Here is an 18,790-nt window from a genome sequence, read left to right as displayed (position 1 = left end):
TTACAAATTCAGTTCCATTACTTTCTTCCTCATGAAATTATGTGCAGAAATATATATTTGTTGCACCATAAAATTAAAGACCAGGCAGTAACTTTTTATTACAGAACTACGGAATACATTTTTATGCTTTGCAGCACATGCAAATGTGTCTGGTCCTGTATAACAATGAGAAGTGGACAAAGATTTTTCTGAACTGTCACAAAGCTGGAATAATCTCCCATTACGTGGGCTACAAAATATGAATCTGGTGGTGTCGTGGAAAAAAAAAAAACACAAAAAAAAGTCATAGACCTGATTTACTGAAATGTGCAGTGAAGAGAGGTGAAGGGTCTGATTATAGGGTTATATGAGGTTAAAGTACAACTAAAAGATCCTGTATGACAGTCTAAAACATGTAATGCACATACTTTATAAAGTAAACAAAACAAAAAAGCCTCCTTCACATTCTCAGACAAAGCCAAATCGTTCTTCATTCTTCATTTGTGTCTCACTCACTTCCCCTCCAAGACACTGCAGCTCAAAAAGGGAGGGTTTCAATAAGAGAGGCACAGCTGTCAATCCAGAGATTAGGGGGCAGGTCTAGGTGTGGCCAACTGCTGACTCACAAGCTACAGGCTGGTGAATCTGTAGTGACAATGCTGATTGTCACACCACTGCAACATTTTCTCAGCTCACTGCAGTGCAAGCAAGCACGGCCTACATTAGTACAAAAAAGTGGTGACCACCTAAAACCCTCTGTTTTTAATGTAAACTGTTAGCCCTTGTACACACGATCGGAGATTCCGACGGAATGTGTCCAATCGGAGCGTTTTGTCGGATATTCCGACCGTTTGTGGTCTGCATCGGACTGTTTCCGTCGGAATATCTGTCGGACAAAATTTTCCAACTTGCCGGAAATATTTTCTGACAAAATGCTCCGATCGGACATACTCCGATCATGTGTAGAGAATTCCGATCGGACAAAGTGCCACGCATGTTCAGATCAAATTCCTACATCAAAGCTATTGGCTACTAGCCTGAACATAGTCCCATCGTAACGAAATAACATCATCACGTTCTGAACGATCTGATTTTCCGACAACTTCGTCCGACCGTGTGTATGCAACAGTTTCGGACAAAATCCGACAGATAAAATCCGACGGATTTGGTTGTCGGAATCTCCGATCGTGTGTACAAGGGCTTAGACAGGGCCAATTTGGTTGTTTTGCAGGCTGGTCAATAAATAAACATGTGCGGTTCGTTTCGGTCCAATTTGAAATTCGGGTGAATTTTTTTTTTACGGAAATTCGGATGTATCCAAATTACAATAGTAACAAATTTAAACAAATCCAAAATACTGAAACAAAACTTCAGATTCTATTTCAATAGTTTTCGAAGTAGAGTTTGATAGTTTTCTAATCAAATTCAAATTGTTTTCAAATTTGAATTGTTTTCTAATCCTAATTCTAATTCTAATCTAATTTGAATTAAACTTTCCAAAGAGAATAAAATAGAATACAAGAGAATAGAAAGAATAGAACGAATAGAATAAAAAATAAAAGAATAGAGTAAAACAGAACAGAAAAAAAAAAGAATAGAAAAAAATAGAATAGGAAATAAAGGGATAGAATAGAAAAGAAAATAATAGAAAAGAAATGAATAGAGTAAAACAGAACCAAATAGAATAGAAAATAAAAAACTGAATACAAAAGAATAGAAAGGGAATATAATAGAATAGCTGATGATGACTTGTGCTCCTTCCAGAGTTAAAAGCTACACACAGTCACTACTCTTCTGCACTGGAGTCATTTACTCACAGGATCATCAGTTGCCTCCTGCCGATATCCACAAGGCTCTTCTTAGTTAGGGAGATGTAGCCTACCAACTTCCTCCTGGCTCTCTCTAGTGAGCTTCTCTAGACCCAACTTGATCCCTGGACCTGAACCTGTGAATAGCCCCCCCCCCCCAGTTAAGCCTAACTGGGACCCCTGTGTCTTTCTGAAAACTCCTTCTAAGGTCTTGCACTAGGGGCAGAGCCCTGCACAGGGGTCCCCTCCTATGGGACTGGATCCTTGAACATTGCTCCCTGCTGCCCAGGCCTCAGACTATTTATGGGCTCACTAGCCATCTACTGAGCACAGCTCTACAGAGATTGGCTAGAGTCCCATAAATATTCAGGCTGCATGCCCGGCCCTTCCTCCACCTACATTTCTAGAATCCTCTAGAAGACAGGGGGAAGTAACAGAGCAGCAGCCTGTGAAACACTGAGCAGCCCTACATAACCAACACCTGCTTCTTTGAGTACAAGGGAGTCAAACTAAATTTACCTAGCCGCCTACTCTACACTAGGAGGGTGCTACAAAAGCCACAATGTTAGTGATAATGCTTTATGAATTGAGGGTATTGTATTTGCACAACAAAAACTCTATACAATCCACCGGATCTGCAGCCCAATAGCCAAATAAAGGAGTGAACATGGCACAATGACAACACTACTGCTAGACTAGTTGCAAGCCAGAGGCTTTGCATTGTTAACTTTAAACAAAAAGGGTTTGCAGGTAAGAAACAGATTCCCAAAAATGATTTTCATAGGAAATCTGTATATAGTGAGACATGCTGGACATAATGAAACATAGATTTTGGGTTTACATACACTTCCATATTCATCCTCTCAATCTCCTACAGTGGCATCCTCCATTCTTCTATATTATATGTTTGCTTTGGACAGCATAACAGCATACACTATATTACCAAAAGTATTGGGACATCTTTCTTTACACGCACATGAACTTTAATGGCATCCCAGTCTTAGTCCATAGAGTTCAATATTGAGTTGGCCCACCCAATGCCTCTAAAACAGCTTCAACTCTTCTGGGAAGGCTGTCCACAAGGTTTAGGAGTGTGTCTAAGGGAATGTTTGACCATTCTTCCAGATGTGCATTTGCGAGGTCATACACTGTTGTGGACGAGAAGCCCTGGCTCGCAGTCTCCACTCTAATTTATCCCAAAGGTGTTCTACCTTTGGGATGTCAGGACTCTGTACAAGTCCGTCACTTTACTCCACCCCAAACCCACTCACCCATGTCCTTATGGACCTTGCTTTGTGCACTGGTGCGCAGTCATGTTGGAACAGTAAGGGGCCATCCCCAAACTGTTCCCACAAAGTTGGGAGCATGAAATTGTCCAAAATGTCTTGGTATGCTGACGCCTTAAGAGTTCCCTTCACTGGAACTAAGGGGCCAAGCCCAACCCCTGAAAAACAACCCCACACCATAATCCCCCCTCCACCAAATGATTTGGACCAGTGCACAAAGCAAGGTTCATAAAGACATGGATGAGCGAGCTTGGGGTGGAAGAACTTAACTGGCCTGCACAGAGTCCTGGGTTCAACCTGATAGAACACTTTTAGGATGAATTAGAGTGGAGACTGCAAATCAGGCCTTTTGTCCATCATCAGTACCTGACCTAACAAATGTACTTCTGGAATAATGGTTAAAAATTCCTATAGACACACTCCTAAACCTTGTGGACAGCCTTCCCAGAAGAGTTGAAGCTGTTATAGCTGCAAAGGGTGGGCCAACTCCATATTGAACCCTATGGACTAAGACTGAGATGCCATTAAAGTTCATGTGTGTAAAGCGAGGTGTCCCAATACTTTTGGTAATATTGTGTATATGGAGCACAGAATAGAGATATCTTAGAGATATATCAATTGTGGACCTGACACTCAGCTGGGAGCCATACCAAATATGTCTTTGAAAAATAACATTAGAAAAATGAATCTGTGTCAAACTAAGGAATACAGTATTTAAAAAACTGACAGATTTCTCTTAAACATAAGTCAAGTTGTAATTTAGGTTTTTCTTGCCCTTTAAACCAAGGGAAACATGGCTGACATACCTCTTTGATAAGATTCATGAAGCGGGGTCCGAATCTCCAGGGTTTGTGTCGGTGGCACTGAAGAGAACTGACAGTCATCTGTGAAGCTCGCTGGGTGGCAACTGCGACCATGTAGACAGCATCATACATCAACGCTGCATCTGTCTGTGTTGGAGACATAGACAGACTACATTTTACTATAATACTCATGACTAAACAAAGCTGTTCCTGTCTGTCATGCTACTCACAATTAGTAAAAAACCCATTCATACTGATGATTATTTAATGAAAACTCTTCTATACAAAAATTATTTATACGTATCTACGAGTGAGAATATAAAAATCTAGGCACAAGACATTTTTTTTTACAATGTGTAGTACTGAGATCTTCGATATAACAAGCACTACTTGGCTCCTAGATAGAAATCTTACCTTTACCTTGCATTCCTTGTATTAAAGTGAACCTTTTATTCCTATGTAGGGTCAAGCAACATATCCTTTTAATGCTAGTCCCCACAGTTTGTTGCAACCCCCGCCACTCTGCTCCCCCTGGATAAGGCAAAATACCATATCCAATACTATGGGTTGAGCATGTGACTTACTTCCTTTATGTGACAGCACTGATACTTGGCTATTCATCACTCTGGCAGGGAAAGTACCCTCAACCCCAGCCAGGCACCAGGGCAAGGCACTTCACTTTGCTACTGAAGACAAATAGAGTGCCAGGGAGCAATGGGAAGGTACAAGTAAATGCAGCTGCTGTAGCCGACATTAAAGTCAACTTTTTTCTTTGTTAGCTCCTATGTAGTTGAGTTACCCTGGGCTGATCAGTGGAAGCTTGCTCTGCGGTGCGCTGGTGATGCAAAAGGGCTGCCATTTCTCAGGGCTCCGGGTTCTTTCGGCGGCGTGTGGGGCAGAGTTGGGTGGGAGCGTCGGCGACTGCTGCTGGAGTTGCCTGCCTTGTTAATGCCATCCATGGACATCGCTCTTCTGGGTGCTGGGAGGCGGAAGTTGCTGTACCACTCTGGCAAGTCGACTGGTTGTATACCTAAGGCATCACAGAAGTGGTCTAAATCTTCTGGTACTCTAAGATTTGCAGTACGGCCTTGATGTGTTACTGATAGGCAAAATGGAAATTTCCAGCGGTAAACAATGGATTTGGCTCTCAGGACTTCTAAGAGGGGTCTCAGTTCTCTTCTGCGTTGCAAGGTGATACTGGAAAGATCTTGGTAGACCTTTATTGTTGCCCCTTGGAAAGTCAGTTGATTCTGGCTTTTTGGAGTATCTCCTTTTTGAGTGGGAAGTCTAGGAGACAACAAACTGTGTCTCTGGGTGGGTCTGACTCTCTGCCTCTTGGACGCAGGGCTCTATGGATGCATTCAAATGCTATTGGAGTATCTAGGGGCCTCTCCAGGAGATAGTTGAAAATATTAACGGCCGCTAGGGAGAGCTGGCTGGGGTCGATTGTTTCAGGGATTCCTCTTACTCTGAGGTTCCGACATCTCCCCCGGTTGTCAAGATCTTCCATGTGATGGTTGATCTCTCGTAGATGTATCGCATGGGATTCAGTGAGCTGCTGCACTTGACAGAGTGAGGTGTCATGGCGGGCTTTTGCTAGTTCCACCTCCTCCACCTGTTTTTTTATATCCACCGCTACGCTGCGGAGGTCATCCAGGTTAACTGCAGGGGGGTGTTGCAGTTCCATCTCTGCCTCTAGAGATCTCCGGGCTCAGGAGCGGCGTGGGCTGCAACTTGAGGTATGCGCGCTCTGTGAGGAGGCTGTCTGTGAGGCCTGTGTGTTATCTCTAGGCCGTGATCTAAAGATCTCGGGAATGCGGCGGTCATGCTGTGTTTCTGGACCCAGCGGAGATCGGGAGTGAGTGGCATAGGTGCTGCGGACAGTTCTCACCATGCCTGGGGTATTCGTCTAGTAGCGAGCTGGCGGTGCTGGACCTCGTGGAATGGGAGCTCTGTTCTTACACGTGCATCTTGGAACGGCTCCAGGCCACGCCCCCCTAACTTTTTTCTTTACCGTGCATGAACAAAAGTTTGCATTAAAGTTTATGGTTACTTCATTTCTTGTGGCTTGTCTATAGCAAACAATTAGAATGTCCCTCTTTCTGTAGCACAGCAAGAAAAGCCTAGAACAGGAAATTCACAGCAGAAATTATGGTTCCATACACACCATATGGTCAACAGTTTGATGGCCAACTCAGCTTCATAACTACTGAACAAAAGCATATGGACAGCCCTCCAAACTGAGCTCAGTAGTTTCCAGTGTGGAGTGCTGTTAAATCTACAACATACAAAAACATTTCAGATCTGTGGTGCCCAACATGTGGCACAGGGGCCACATGTGGCACTTTGGCACATATTGCGTAGCCCTTGGGATCCCTTCAAACATTAGTTTGTGTTTTCCACGTCTAGTGCTTACTCATCACAGTGAAGGAAAAATGCTCTTTAGACTGGCATCCACTAGTTAATTGTTTTGTTTACCTTTTTCACACTAACTTTTTTTTATCTATTCTATCTGTCTGTCCCTTTTATATATTTTTTTCTTTTTTCCTTTCCTATTTTTTTATCTCAGTCCTATTTAATGGATCTTGCTGAGAGGAATATCAAATGTGGACTTTAGGGAGCACAAATATGGAGGTACTGATTTTCGAAGAGGCTGTAACAGTTGGGATCTCAAGCAGTCTTATGAAACATATCTCTGGTCTATGACAGCATCCTGAAACTTTTCTCCAGTCCATGTATGTCTTTCAAAGAATTAGCCAATCTCCAAAAATTCTGCATGTAGGCAGGTTAAAAATGTGTGTGCAGCTAGTTATCCAGCAGCCAGCTCAGGCTGGGGAAAGGGTTAAACGTTATAGTCTCAGTTCCCAGGCTTTGGTTCTGGCTGGCCTAAAACTGTGCTATAAAAAGGGGGACAGCCGAGATCTGAGGGCTCCGGAGAACAGGAACATGGGTACACGGGGAATGTAAACTCACGGGGGGGGGGGGGGGGGTAGCAAGTATGACGCTGAAAAAAATGGGGATCTTGGACAGCATTCAAGTCATGGACAATGGCATTATGGACTCTCACCTCATGGAGGTATGACTGGGCCAAAACATTATCTTAGTTAGGATCAGGGATGGGTCTTTTTAATTTTGTACAGTAAGGTTATAACAACTGTTGCAAGCCTGGCCTGAGTATTCCAAAGAACCTGTAGAGCACATGTGAGGTATGAAGTAACACCACTGCAAAAGGTTGATTCAGCAAGTCAAGAAGAGTAGTATAGTTGCTATGGGTAAAGAACATGGGTAAAGAGCTATGGGTAAAGAACAAGCTGCAAGCAACCAGTTTTTAAGTGGGGTACCTGGTAAGGTGACAGATTGGCCAATAGCGAGGGGGTTGATGTTCTGGATCCCTCTCTAGTGGTCATTATCCAATAGCAACTGGATCCGAACAGAGATCTATGGCCTAGTCACAAGGTATGGGAAGGGAAGAGTTACGTGAAAGAGCACATGTGGTCTGTGCTATGTGTTCGGTGGGACCCCATTCTGCTACTGGGAGTGAGGAAACAGAGGTATGCTGGACCGGAACAGTGGGCACAGGTTTAGCACGTTTCTCCTAATGCAACATAAAGTTACATTGTGTATTGACATGGGACAAGTTGCTTTCCAGAGGAACTCTGCACTTTATTGCTGTACACGGTGAAGGTTCATCTCTAAGTCAGAAACTGCCTTAATGTCAGTTTCTTCACATGACCGCAGTCCCCGCCTGGTCCCGGGCACTGATGAGCATGCGTTGCGTGAAAGACAACCCACGTGCACGATCATGGCAGACCCCACCAAAAACATGGCATAGTCAGAAAGGAGACATCCGCTTTCATGTTAAATCTACAAGTCTCTAAGCCCACGTACACACGGTCGGAGATTTTGCCAACCAAATTCGTCGGATTTTGCCCGTCGGATTTAGTCCGACGGATTGTGTCCGAAACTGTTGCATACACACGGTCGGGCCAAGTTGGTGAAAAATCCGATCTTTCAGAACGTGATGACGTAATTTCGTTACGATGGGACTACATTCAGGCTAGTAGCCAATAGCTTTGATGTAGGAATTTGATCTGAGCATGTGTGGCACTTGGTCCGATGAAAATGCTCTACACATGATCGGATTAGGTCTGTCCGGCCCAGTTGGTTGGGAAATATTTCCAACATGTTGGAAAATTGGGTCGGACAGAGATTCGGACGGAATCAGTCCGATGCATACCACACACAGTCGGATTATCTGACGACACGGTCCGATAAGACTCATTCCGACAGATTCTCCGACCGTGTGTACAAGGGCTAACAGTTTTTTGCAGCATCATTACTGAATATTATATATGACCCTTTAGTTATGTTAGGGGCTACACTTGGGAACCCTTTACTATGAGAATTGACCACTACCCGTATAGAAATGCGTGCGCTTCTAGTCTTGTAGCAACAGTTTGGAGAATCCCAGTTCCATAAAGACATGGTTTAATGAGTCTGGCGTGGAGACACTACAGTGGCCTGAACTAAGCTCTGAAATGTTATTGCCCATTGTCCAAGATGTCCAGCATGTGATGTGATAAGATGTCCAACAAGCTCATATAGGTGTGATGGTCAGGTGTACCACAAACCTTTGGCCATATAATGTACTCTGGGTTAGCCAGAGGGTGGGTCTCACTCAGGCCTGATGGTGAACCAACTGGCTTTGACCACAGAACCTCTTCTCTTAATCGCCAATAGCCAGGTGGCCCTTGCAGCACTTTGCCTGCTAGAGGAAATATGCTTCTAACATACCTCAATGACTTCTTTGCATTGGTTTGTGTCTCCTTTATCCCCCACAAGCCTATTATAAAAGTACTGTACTATGCTTTATGCAAATAGGGAGCATGACAGAATTATTTAGTATAATTTAAAAACCAGTGGTAAGCCATGCCTCCCAACTTTCTAAGATGGGAAAGAGGGACCCAGAGGTCCCTTCTACCATTGATTCTTCTTCATACTGGCTGTTCAAAAAAAAATGCAGAATTTCAGAGAATGCATAAAAGGTCTAAGGTAGGTACACACTATAAGAAAATGGGGCAAATGATCGCCTTGTTTTCCTTGTTGTTTCACAGCAAGTTGAAACTGGGGATGGAACTAATGTACGAAAATTCTCGTACGACAAAGGCTTTTTTTTTTGTTGTTTATTTTTTCTGATCATGTGCAGTCTTTCACATTTGATTTTTCACATACGAAAACAGTACACATTAAATGAAAATCGTTAGTTCTGTTCATGAGAAAAAATTTGGAGATTGTCCTTCAGAAGTTTTCATTTGGAAAGTCTGAATCAAATTATTAAAATTGTGTACACGCTATATGAAAACCGAACGATCGTTCCTTGTACAGAATTTTTCTTACGATTTTCTTATAGTGTGTACCCTACTTAGGAATTATAGAATAGTTTTGGTAATTGAATAATACATTGTTTAACAAGGTCAATACCTCTGGACCAAAAAATAGGGACACATGAGCAAAGAGAGACAGAGGGATTTTGTTTAAAATGAGGGACAGTTGGAAGCTCTGGAAGGCCTATCCACATCTATACCTCTGCCTTAAAAAAAAAAAAAAACACATTTTGAAATCATTTGCACTTGGATGGAATGGAGAATTTTGCAGGAGATGTTTCAAATTCTAAGACATATATAAGGTAATTCAATTTGCCAGCAACAGAACAAAACTGAGATATCAGTTGGGTTGAGTTGGCCTTTAAGAAGGCAGGATGCAAGAATGCAACGGTAAAAAGTCACATTGTACAAAGCACAAAGAGTATAAACAGATCACAGAGGCATTCTGTCCTTCTATCAGTGACAGTAATTCAGAAAGTCAGCTGGTTATGTTATTGCGCTGGTCTTGTTGTCAAGGTTGTATATTACATCAGCAGGCTATAAATATAAGACTGGAAGTCACAGCAGTTTGATAAATATACAACTGGACTTCAGCTTGTCAACAAAGCAGACATTAAATTAAAATAGTTTCTACCAGCAAGACACAGGTGAATGAAAAAGAGTTGCTACAGGGCTTGGTGATCAAGGTTAGATACAGCGCTATCAAATCGCACCTTCAGCTGGAGACTGGGAGGTGAAAATAAAACAAAAACTATTAGTCACATCAAGGAGGCCCCAGCTGGCAGCTGAATTACATCTTATGACTGAAAGGAAATCTGGAGTCATTTTCATGTTTTTTAGATACACCATATGTGGTTGTAAATCATTTAAGTAGAACTAAAGTCAAACTTTTTTTTTTTCCGATAGAGTAAGGGAGAATCATAATCCCTGTTACCTTTTTTTTTTTTTTTTTTTTTGCTATCCGTGTCCAATTGAACATATTTCCATTTATCTCCTGTCCCATAGCCAAAACAGGGACAGGGAAATCCCTGCCGTTTTTACTGATCCCCAATTTCTCCCTCTTTTGCTGCAGAGACAGCTGCTGGGACTGTATACCTTGGTGGCACTTAGGTGAATAGGGCTGCGCTGCATTCGCCCTGCAACTGTGCAGTTGTCTGGTATTTACGGGGTTTAAAACAGGTGGTGAGGAGGCAAAACAAATCCTCCTCACCACCTGTCAAATGCTCTCTGAAGAGCGACCTGAACACAGGTTGATATTTAGCCACTTGCCAACCACAGTATGTATATATATATATAGAAGTATTCACCACCCTTGGCTTTTTACCTATTTTGTTACATTACAGCCTTTAGTTCAACGTTTTTTTTAAATCTGAATTATATGTGATGGATCAGAAGACAATAGTCTTAAATTGGTGAAGTAAAATTAGAAAAATATACATATACATTTTTTTTTCAGAAATAAAAAACTGATAATTGGCATGTGCGTATGTATTCACCCCCTTTGTTATGAAAACCATAAAAAGCTCTGGTGCAACCAATTACCTCCAGAAGTCACATAATTAGTGAAATGATGTCCACCTGTGTACAATCTAAGTGTCACTTGATCTGTCATTACATATACATCTACATCACCAACCTCATTTGCAGATATCGTCTCCTCGGCTCCTCCCAGGACCCCCTGCTCTCTAGCTCCCTTGTTACCTCCTCCCATGCTCACCCTCAGGACTTCTCCAGAGCCTCTCCCATCTTCTGGAACTCCCTGCCCTGGTATATGCGATCAGCCCCTACCCTGTCCACCTTTATGAGATCCCTGAAAACTAATTTATTCAGGGAAGCCTATCCCCCACCCACCTAACAACTATCCCCGAGCCACCTCCATCAAATCATTCTCTGCAGCTATTACCTTTTGTACCACCACCCCATCCCTTTAGAATGTAAGCTCTACAAGCAGGGCCCTCCTGTACCTTTTGTATTGAACTGTACTGTAATTGTGTTGTCCCTCCCATACATTGTAAATCGCTGCGTAAAATATAAATCGTGTATAATAATAATAATACACACCTTTTTGAAAGGCCCCAGGGGCTGCAACACCTAAGCAAGAAGCACCACTAACCAAACACTGCCATGAAGACCAAAGAACTTTCCAAACAAGTAAGGGAAATGTTGTTGAGAAGTACAAGTCAGGGTTATAAAAAAAATATCCAAATCTTTGATGATCCCTAGGAGCACCATCAAATCTATCATAACCAAATGGAAAGAATATGGCACAACAGCAAAGCTGTCAAGAGACAGCCGCACACAAAAACTCACGGACCGGGCAAGGAGGGCATTAATCAGAGAGGCAGCACAGAGACCTAAGGTAACCCTGGAGGAGCTGCAGAGTTCCACAGCAGAGACTGGAGTATCTGTACATAGGCCGACAATAAGCCGTACGCTCCATAGAGTTGGGCTGCATGGTAGAGTGGCCAGAAGAAGCCATGACTTTCAGCAAAAAACAAAATCACGTTTTGAGTTTGTGAAAAGGCATGTGAGAGACTCCCAAAATGTATGGAGGAAGGTCTGGTCTGATAAGACTAAAATAGAACTTTTTGGCCATCAAAGAAAAAGCTATTTCTGGTACAAACCAAACACATAACATCACCCAAAGAACACATTCCCACACCTGACCTTCAACTCATCAAAGGAAGCAAAAATGTTATGCACAAAAATGTGAGAGATATGGGTGACCCCTAGTCGTGTCCACCACAGGGAGTCCAGGTGGCCCAGAAGCTCTGAGAAATTGGGATTTTACCATAGGGGAGCATTAGGAAATACACCTCCCGAAGTTGTCAATGCTCTAGTACCCTTATGCCAGGCAAGACATCTAACCTTTATCGGAAAGCAGTGAGAGCAGTGTTTAGATATCGACCTGTGTAGTACGTCTACAACTAAGGCCCTAGAACCATAGAGTGCAGTCAGCAGAGTGGTGAAGGGAGATAAGGAGGTCTCCAGGAACAATTCATAGACGTAGGTAAGTTGTGATGCCAAAAAATAGTGCCTTCGATTTGGGAAAGCCAATCCGCCATCTGCCTTAGCAGCTTGGGGAGATGCTTTTGCAATACATGGACGTGCCCCCTGCTAGAGGAAGGTGGACAAATTCGAGTCTAATTTTTTAAAAGTTTTTGTAACAAAAAAAACAGGGATGCACGAAAAACATAAAAATTTGGGTAGGTACAGTATATCATTTTAAAAATGTTCACACAGCCAATCAGATTGAGAGGCAAGGAAGTCCAGGTGCGGAGCCTAGTGTCCATGTGTTTCATAACTGGAGTTATGTTAAGGGATTCATAAGTGGACATATCTGCATTTATTTGGATACCATGATACTTAAATGAGGGCTAAATAACCAGTTAGGAGCGCGTTAGATATGTGTAATCGAGGTTACTGCCAAAGGGAAACGCAACAGATTTTTCCCAACCAAACCGTAGCCCAGAGACCTTCCCGAATTCTTCGATGACCCCCATTAATGACACAAAGGACTGCTCTGAGCCATCTAGGTAAATAAATGCGTCATGAGCATAGAGAGAGATCTTTCCCATTTGCTCACCATAACATATGCCACCCACCGTCACTGACAAGAGCAAGAGGCTCTATGGCCAGTGCAAGCATAAGTGGGCAGCCCTTTTTCGTATCCCTCTGTAAAGGAAAAGCATCAGATATGTCCTTGTTAGTGCATACCCTGGCCCTAGGTTTAGTGTAGAGCAGGCAAACCCAATTGATGTAGTTAAAGCTAAAACCCATTCAGATGCATGGTTTGCCAAAGGAAAGACCAATTAATGGTATCAAAAGCCTTCAGCACATCCAAGGATAACACCAGTCTGCTTTTTTGGTCAGTGGCCTCCCTGTGAACATGTAAATAAAGACGCAGAATGTTAATGTATGTGCTCTTACCAGGCATGAACCCTGTTTGGTTCTGATGGACAAGGTGAAGAATAACCTTCTGTAGTCTTATAGCTAGAAGTTTGTCCAGCACTTTAAAATAACTAATAGTGAGATTGGACGATAGGACCCGCATAATAATTTGACTTTTTCAGGTTTGGGAAGTACAATCAAAGCTTCGCACATAGAGGCGGGAAGCTCCCCTTCCTCAAATGCAGCATGAGACAGTGAATGTACTTTTTTTGGCAAGGTCCTCCACATAGTGCTTGTACCACTCTGCGGGTAGACCGTCTAACCCCAGAGTCTTGTTTGGAGGGAGAGAATATATGGCCTCTGTAATTTCTTCAATTGTTAGGGGTTTATCCAAAATAAGTCTGTGGAAGTCCTCCAATTTGGGAAATTGGAGGGATTCAAAGAAGCCCGCCCACTCAAGCTTGGCAGGGGGTGCCGGAGCCAAGTATAAGTGTTCATAAAAGGACCTAAACATCTGGTTAATGGTCGAAGGATCTGATGAGACTGATCCATCATGGAGTCTAATTTGTGATATAGACCTATGAGTGTATGCTGTATGATAAAATATGCCAGCAATTTGCCATTCTTTCCACTGGGTTCATGTAACCTAGCTGACAAATATAGTTGTTGTTTTTGAGTGGTATCCAACCTTTGGAGATCAAGGGGTTTATCAAGGGGTTTATGTGCCCCCACCAATACCCCATGGGAATCTGGAGTGGAGAGTGCGGTATATTGGACCCTAGCTGCTTCTAAGAAGGACTCAAAAGTACGAAGGGTAGCCTGAGTTTATTTCCTATGTTTGGCGATATTGGAGATGTAAGAGCCCCGCACAGTCACTTCAAAGGCATCCCAGATGGGGACCATGGGGGAGAACCCCACATTGTCCCTCCAGTAATGGGACATATCCTGGTGTATGTGGTCCTGCAGATCAGGAGTGGTTATCCAGAGTGGACTGAGCTTTCACAGCCGAAATGAGGGCCTGTGCCATAATAGCAGCTCTATTGAAAGGGCAGAGTGGTCTGATATAGTTTGCGCAATATATGAGACTGTGTAAATAGAGGAGACTAGATCCTAGTCATCAAGGTGTAATCTAGCCTGGAAAAAGCATGGGTCTGGGATTGACAAGATTCTTGAAGCTGTAAATAAAAAAAAGTAGGGGTAAGTTTCACTACCAAAAGGAGAGTCCAGTTAAGTTGCCAGATGCCTGGTCAGACAAACAACCAGGTTGTCATAGGGATTCAAACCAGGAGAGAGCATTCACTGGGGTTTGGAAGAAATGCACCTGACCTTGGTAAACAACCCTCAATGTGGCAGGAAATAACATGGAGTATGGAATGGTTTTCCCTGCAGCAGCTGCTTGACATGTTGGTATTTGGTCCTTGATGCTCAAACAGCAGGAAAGTAATCAGAGAAGAGGGACACTGTCGCATTGTTGATCTTGAGGCTCCCTTTCAGGCGAGCAGCTCGTAGGATGGTTTCCCTGTCTTGTCTAGTTGAGTAGATGGATAACCATAGTGCGGGGAGGGTTACCTTCAGGGAGCTGTCTGCCAGGAACTCTATGGCCTCTTTCCTGGACAAAGCAGGGGGACAGGCAGTCATTCCCAATTTCCTGGGTAAACCAGCATCCCAGAAAAGATACCGGGTAAGACCCCTCAACCTGCTCAGGGAGGCCCACCAGTCGCAGACGGTTTCTGCGCAGACGGTTTTCCAAATCGTCCACCTTATCTTCCAGTGATCTGATTTTGGTGCCACAGGTTTTAAGAGCAGGCATGACAGGGTGAACAGTGTCCTCCAGATCACTAATGTGCTGCTCCGTGTCAGAGAGCTGATCCTGCATCTTGTGCATGTCCTGGCGCATTATTGTTATCTGTAGTTTAAGTTCCTTCACCTTGCCGATAAGATCTGAATGATTTCAGATGTCTTCTTCCATGCCATCCTTGCTGGGGGAGGTCTGGGATAGCAGCGCCGGTGGAACAGGGGCAGCAAGAGAGGGTGGTGGAGAGGGGTCCAGCTCTTCTCCAAATAATTCTGGCTTGGATGCAAGGGATGCATGTGAAGCAGTGGATCAGTGTCCATCTTGTCCAGGGGCACGTGGTGATATTCATTTTGGCAGGGGGCTGCTTCTTCTTGCAATTTCCCATCCACTAAATGAACAGAAGGGAGCACGGGGCCTTCACCAAGCAGCCAGGTAGGAAATCAGCCAAGATAAAGAGGCAGGTACACAGGATTGCACAGGATTAAGCAGAGGTGATCATGGAGCTGCTAAGAAACATGTCCGCTCACATGGTGCCTTAGGCTACACCAGCTCATAGTCCAGTCAGTGGTTACTTATCTAAGAGCGAAAATTACTCATTGCTCAAAGAACCACTAGCAACCTCTGGTGGAACCCTACTCTGGTTGAGAAAAGCTGGTGTAGAACAAGAAGTGGTAAGTCAGTCATAGACAAAACATCAACTGCAGGGAGACCACAAGTATTCATGGTGACTAGCGCTTTGTCCTCTGCTTGCTTTTGTGAGCATAGCTTCATAGTTCACAACCTCTTTAGAAAAATGTGTTTTAAATTTGCAAGATAGTATAGCTCACACTGTATTTGTTACATGGGATAGGTAACCAGCTACTAACCCTTCAAATGCTATTAAAATGATTGTGTCCTAAGTCCAGCTTTAGAAATATACATATAAGGGAGTCAATATTTAACTACATATTAAGGCTCCCTACTTAGCAGTGCTACAGCAAGACTATGTCCACCAGTCAGGCTTGTTCCCAGTGGGTCACTGCAGCATGTGCAGTAGGGGTATCATATACAAGTGGTACCACAGTACTTAGGCAACAATCTCAAGTGGTCTGAATGGGGGGGGGGGGGATCGACCTACACTTGGAAAGTTACCAATGTTTAGGTTTTTACACATTTTTTACATTTAATTTATGGGGCTCTTTGGACTGCCTCTTATATTTGGACACTGCATAGCCATAACAAAACCCTTTGGATTAGATGGCAGCCAGCAAATATGGTGAAACTGGTAGTGGAGATTGGTTTACAATGGAATAAACCTTATTTTAATTTACTTCAAAAGCTTTGGATATATATCTTTATCACCAAACAGCACATCCAAAAAACAGCATGCGGGCATGTATGATTAGCTATCTTATGGTTTATTTCCCAATTCTGTGTTTTGCCCGGAGCTTTCCTTTAAGAGCTTAATGTAGAATATCACTCCATCCTTCATTAACCATTCCCTTTGTTCATGCTGCTCTGTGTCTAGAAAACGTGACACTATCATTCAATAGCTTTTAATCAAAACATCACAGATAATGCTTTATATGGAAATAAGAGCCATAGAAGGCTATACAATTTCCCTGAAAAAAAGGTGAATTTGCCATATAATGCGTCATTAAGTTCCTATCTCACAAGTTTTTGATGCACAGAGGGCATCTGCATAGGCCAAATACTAAATACAATATATGCTGATGATCTCTAGGGCAAACAACATTTATCCATTTTTCATTTCTAACAGTCATAATAATAACTGTAATATGTTGGCTATTTATTCAAATAATTCTCTGCAGCGATACATTTGTGTGGAAGAGATCTCTAGATATGAAATGTGGCCTCATTAGATCCAAAGTTTACAAGGAATTTATCTTATCAGAGATGGGAGACTAAAAATATTCATCTTTTGTTTGCTATTTGGTTAACATGAGAATATGATTTTCCTTACGGTGGGCTATACACACTGAGATTAAGAGCCTGTTCGTGATTTACATATTTCTTCAATAAAATGCATGTGTTTTGCCACAGTAAAGAAACATTCATTTCAGAAAAGCATTATCACTTCATATCACTGTAGAGCACCTCATTTTCAAGAAACCCATAGATTGTCATTGCTGATTTCCATCACACAACACCATTTACCTAGCTATCATGCTATCCCCTGACATCAGGACATCCCAATCACAGATTTGGAGCCAATATACGGCAAGTGAAATCACAATAAAGTCTGAAGGCCAAGATCCTTCTGGGTACAGAACCTAAGTGTTAGCGAGGCTGTGCCCAGGAGGGCACATTCATGCACCTCTGGTGGTCCTGCCCCAAAATCCAAAAATTTTGGAACAACATTTTTACTTGGATTCAGAAAACCACACTTAAGCTCACACAATGAGGTAGACGGAGTCATGGAAGAAGAGAAATGGGTTCTTGCCTCCAAGGATAAACAGAATCTATTTCATGACATCTGGTCTGGCTGGATGTTTTATTCATTTGAAATAGACAAAATAGACCAAAATCAACCTGAGCAGCGATGCAAGTTTTTGATGCACAGAGGGTATCTGCATAGGCCAAATACTAAATACAATATATGCCGATGATCTCTAGGGCAAACAACATTTATCCCTTTTTCATTTATAACAGTCATAATAATAACTAATATGTTGGTGATTTATTCAAATAATTCTCTGTGGCGATACATTTCGGTGGAAGAGATCTCTAGATATGAAATGTGTCCTCATTAGATCCAAAGTATACAAGGAATTTATCTTATCGAAGATGGGAGATTAAAATGCATGCGTTTTTACACAGGACATAAAAGCATTATCAAATCATATCACTGTAGAGCACCTCATTTTCAAGAAACCCCATAGATTGCCATTGCTGATTTCCTTCACACAGCACTATTTACCTAGCTGTCATGCTATCCCCTGACATCAGGACATCCCAATCACAGATTTGGAGCCAATATGCGGCAAGTGAAATCATAATAAAGTCTGAAGGCCAAGATCTTTCTGAGTGCAGAACCTAAGTGTTGGCGAGGCTATGCCCAGGAGGGCACATTCATGCATCTCTTGTGGCACTGCATCAAAATTCCAACATTTTGGAACAACATTTTTCCTTGGATTCAGAAAACCACAATTAAGCTCATACAATTCTCTCCCCTCCACTGTTTATTTCATGCTACCCCTTCCTTCTTTAAGTTGTATGAAAATAGCGTCACTGCATATCCTTTGAAAGCAGCAAAAAGTCTTCTACCCAAATTTTGGAAGCGGCCCCAATGCCCCACACTGCATGATTGGAAGAGAGAGGTAAAGGGAGTCATGGAAGAAGAGAAATGGGTTCTTTCCTCCAAGGATAAACAGAAACAATTTCATGACATCTGGTCTGGCTGGATGTTTTATTCATTTGAAAATAGACAAAATAGACTAAAATCAAGACGAGCAGCGAGCTATCTAATTACCTCTTATTGGTTCCCAATTTGTAACCCCTGCACATTAAAGGTTCCTTATGGACCTTGACCCATCGGTCAGGCTCGCCGTCGCAGACTTAGCACTAATGTCCGTCCTCCCCTGGTACTGGACGCAGCAGGTTCCCACAGGGGAGCCCAGTCCGGGGAGCAGGTTAGCCGTATTGTATATATTACATGCTTTATACTGTGAATATAGATGGGACCTCCAGTGTGCTACATGACCGAAACAGAATGCTTTATCCTTACCTGTAAAGTTTATACTGTGTTTAACATTGTTGGACCAGCTAGTCCATTGTCGGACTCCTGGCCCTGTTCCCACCTTATGTTTTCTTTTTTGACTTTACAGTCTTTAATTGCTTATAT

At 42.7% G+C, this 18,790-nt stretch overlaps 1 protein-coding gene across 6 annotated transcripts in view; it reads right to left on the bottom strand.

Moving 5' to 3' along the window:
- The window catches only part of GRIK1 (glutamate ionotropic receptor kainate type subunit 1), a 626,279-nt gene that overhangs the window by 217,819 nt on the left and 389,670 nt on the right, over positions 1-18,790 (bottom strand). For all 6 annotated transcript variants that reach the window (XM_077480009.1, XM_077480011.1, XM_077480010.1 and 3 more), the window contains exon 7: positions 3,880-4,023. In XM_077480009.1, the coding sequence (XP_077336135.1) occupies positions 3,880-4,023 (144 nt within the window). The remainder of the gene's footprint in view (positions 1-3,879; positions 4,024-18,790) is intronic.

The sequence above is a fragment of the Lithobates pipiens genome, unplaced genomic scaffold (genome assembly GCF_037356315.1).
Source record: "Lithobates pipiens isolate NorthernLeopardFrog02 unplaced genomic scaffold, aLitPip1_a1.2 Scaffold_16, whole genome shotgun sequence".
In the NCBI taxonomy this organism is placed as follows: Eukaryota; Metazoa; Chordata; class Amphibia; order Anura; family Ranidae; genus Lithobates; species Lithobates pipiens.
The sequence above is the reverse complement of the archived record's forward strand: the minus strand, read 5'-3'. Positions and strand labels throughout refer to the sequence as shown.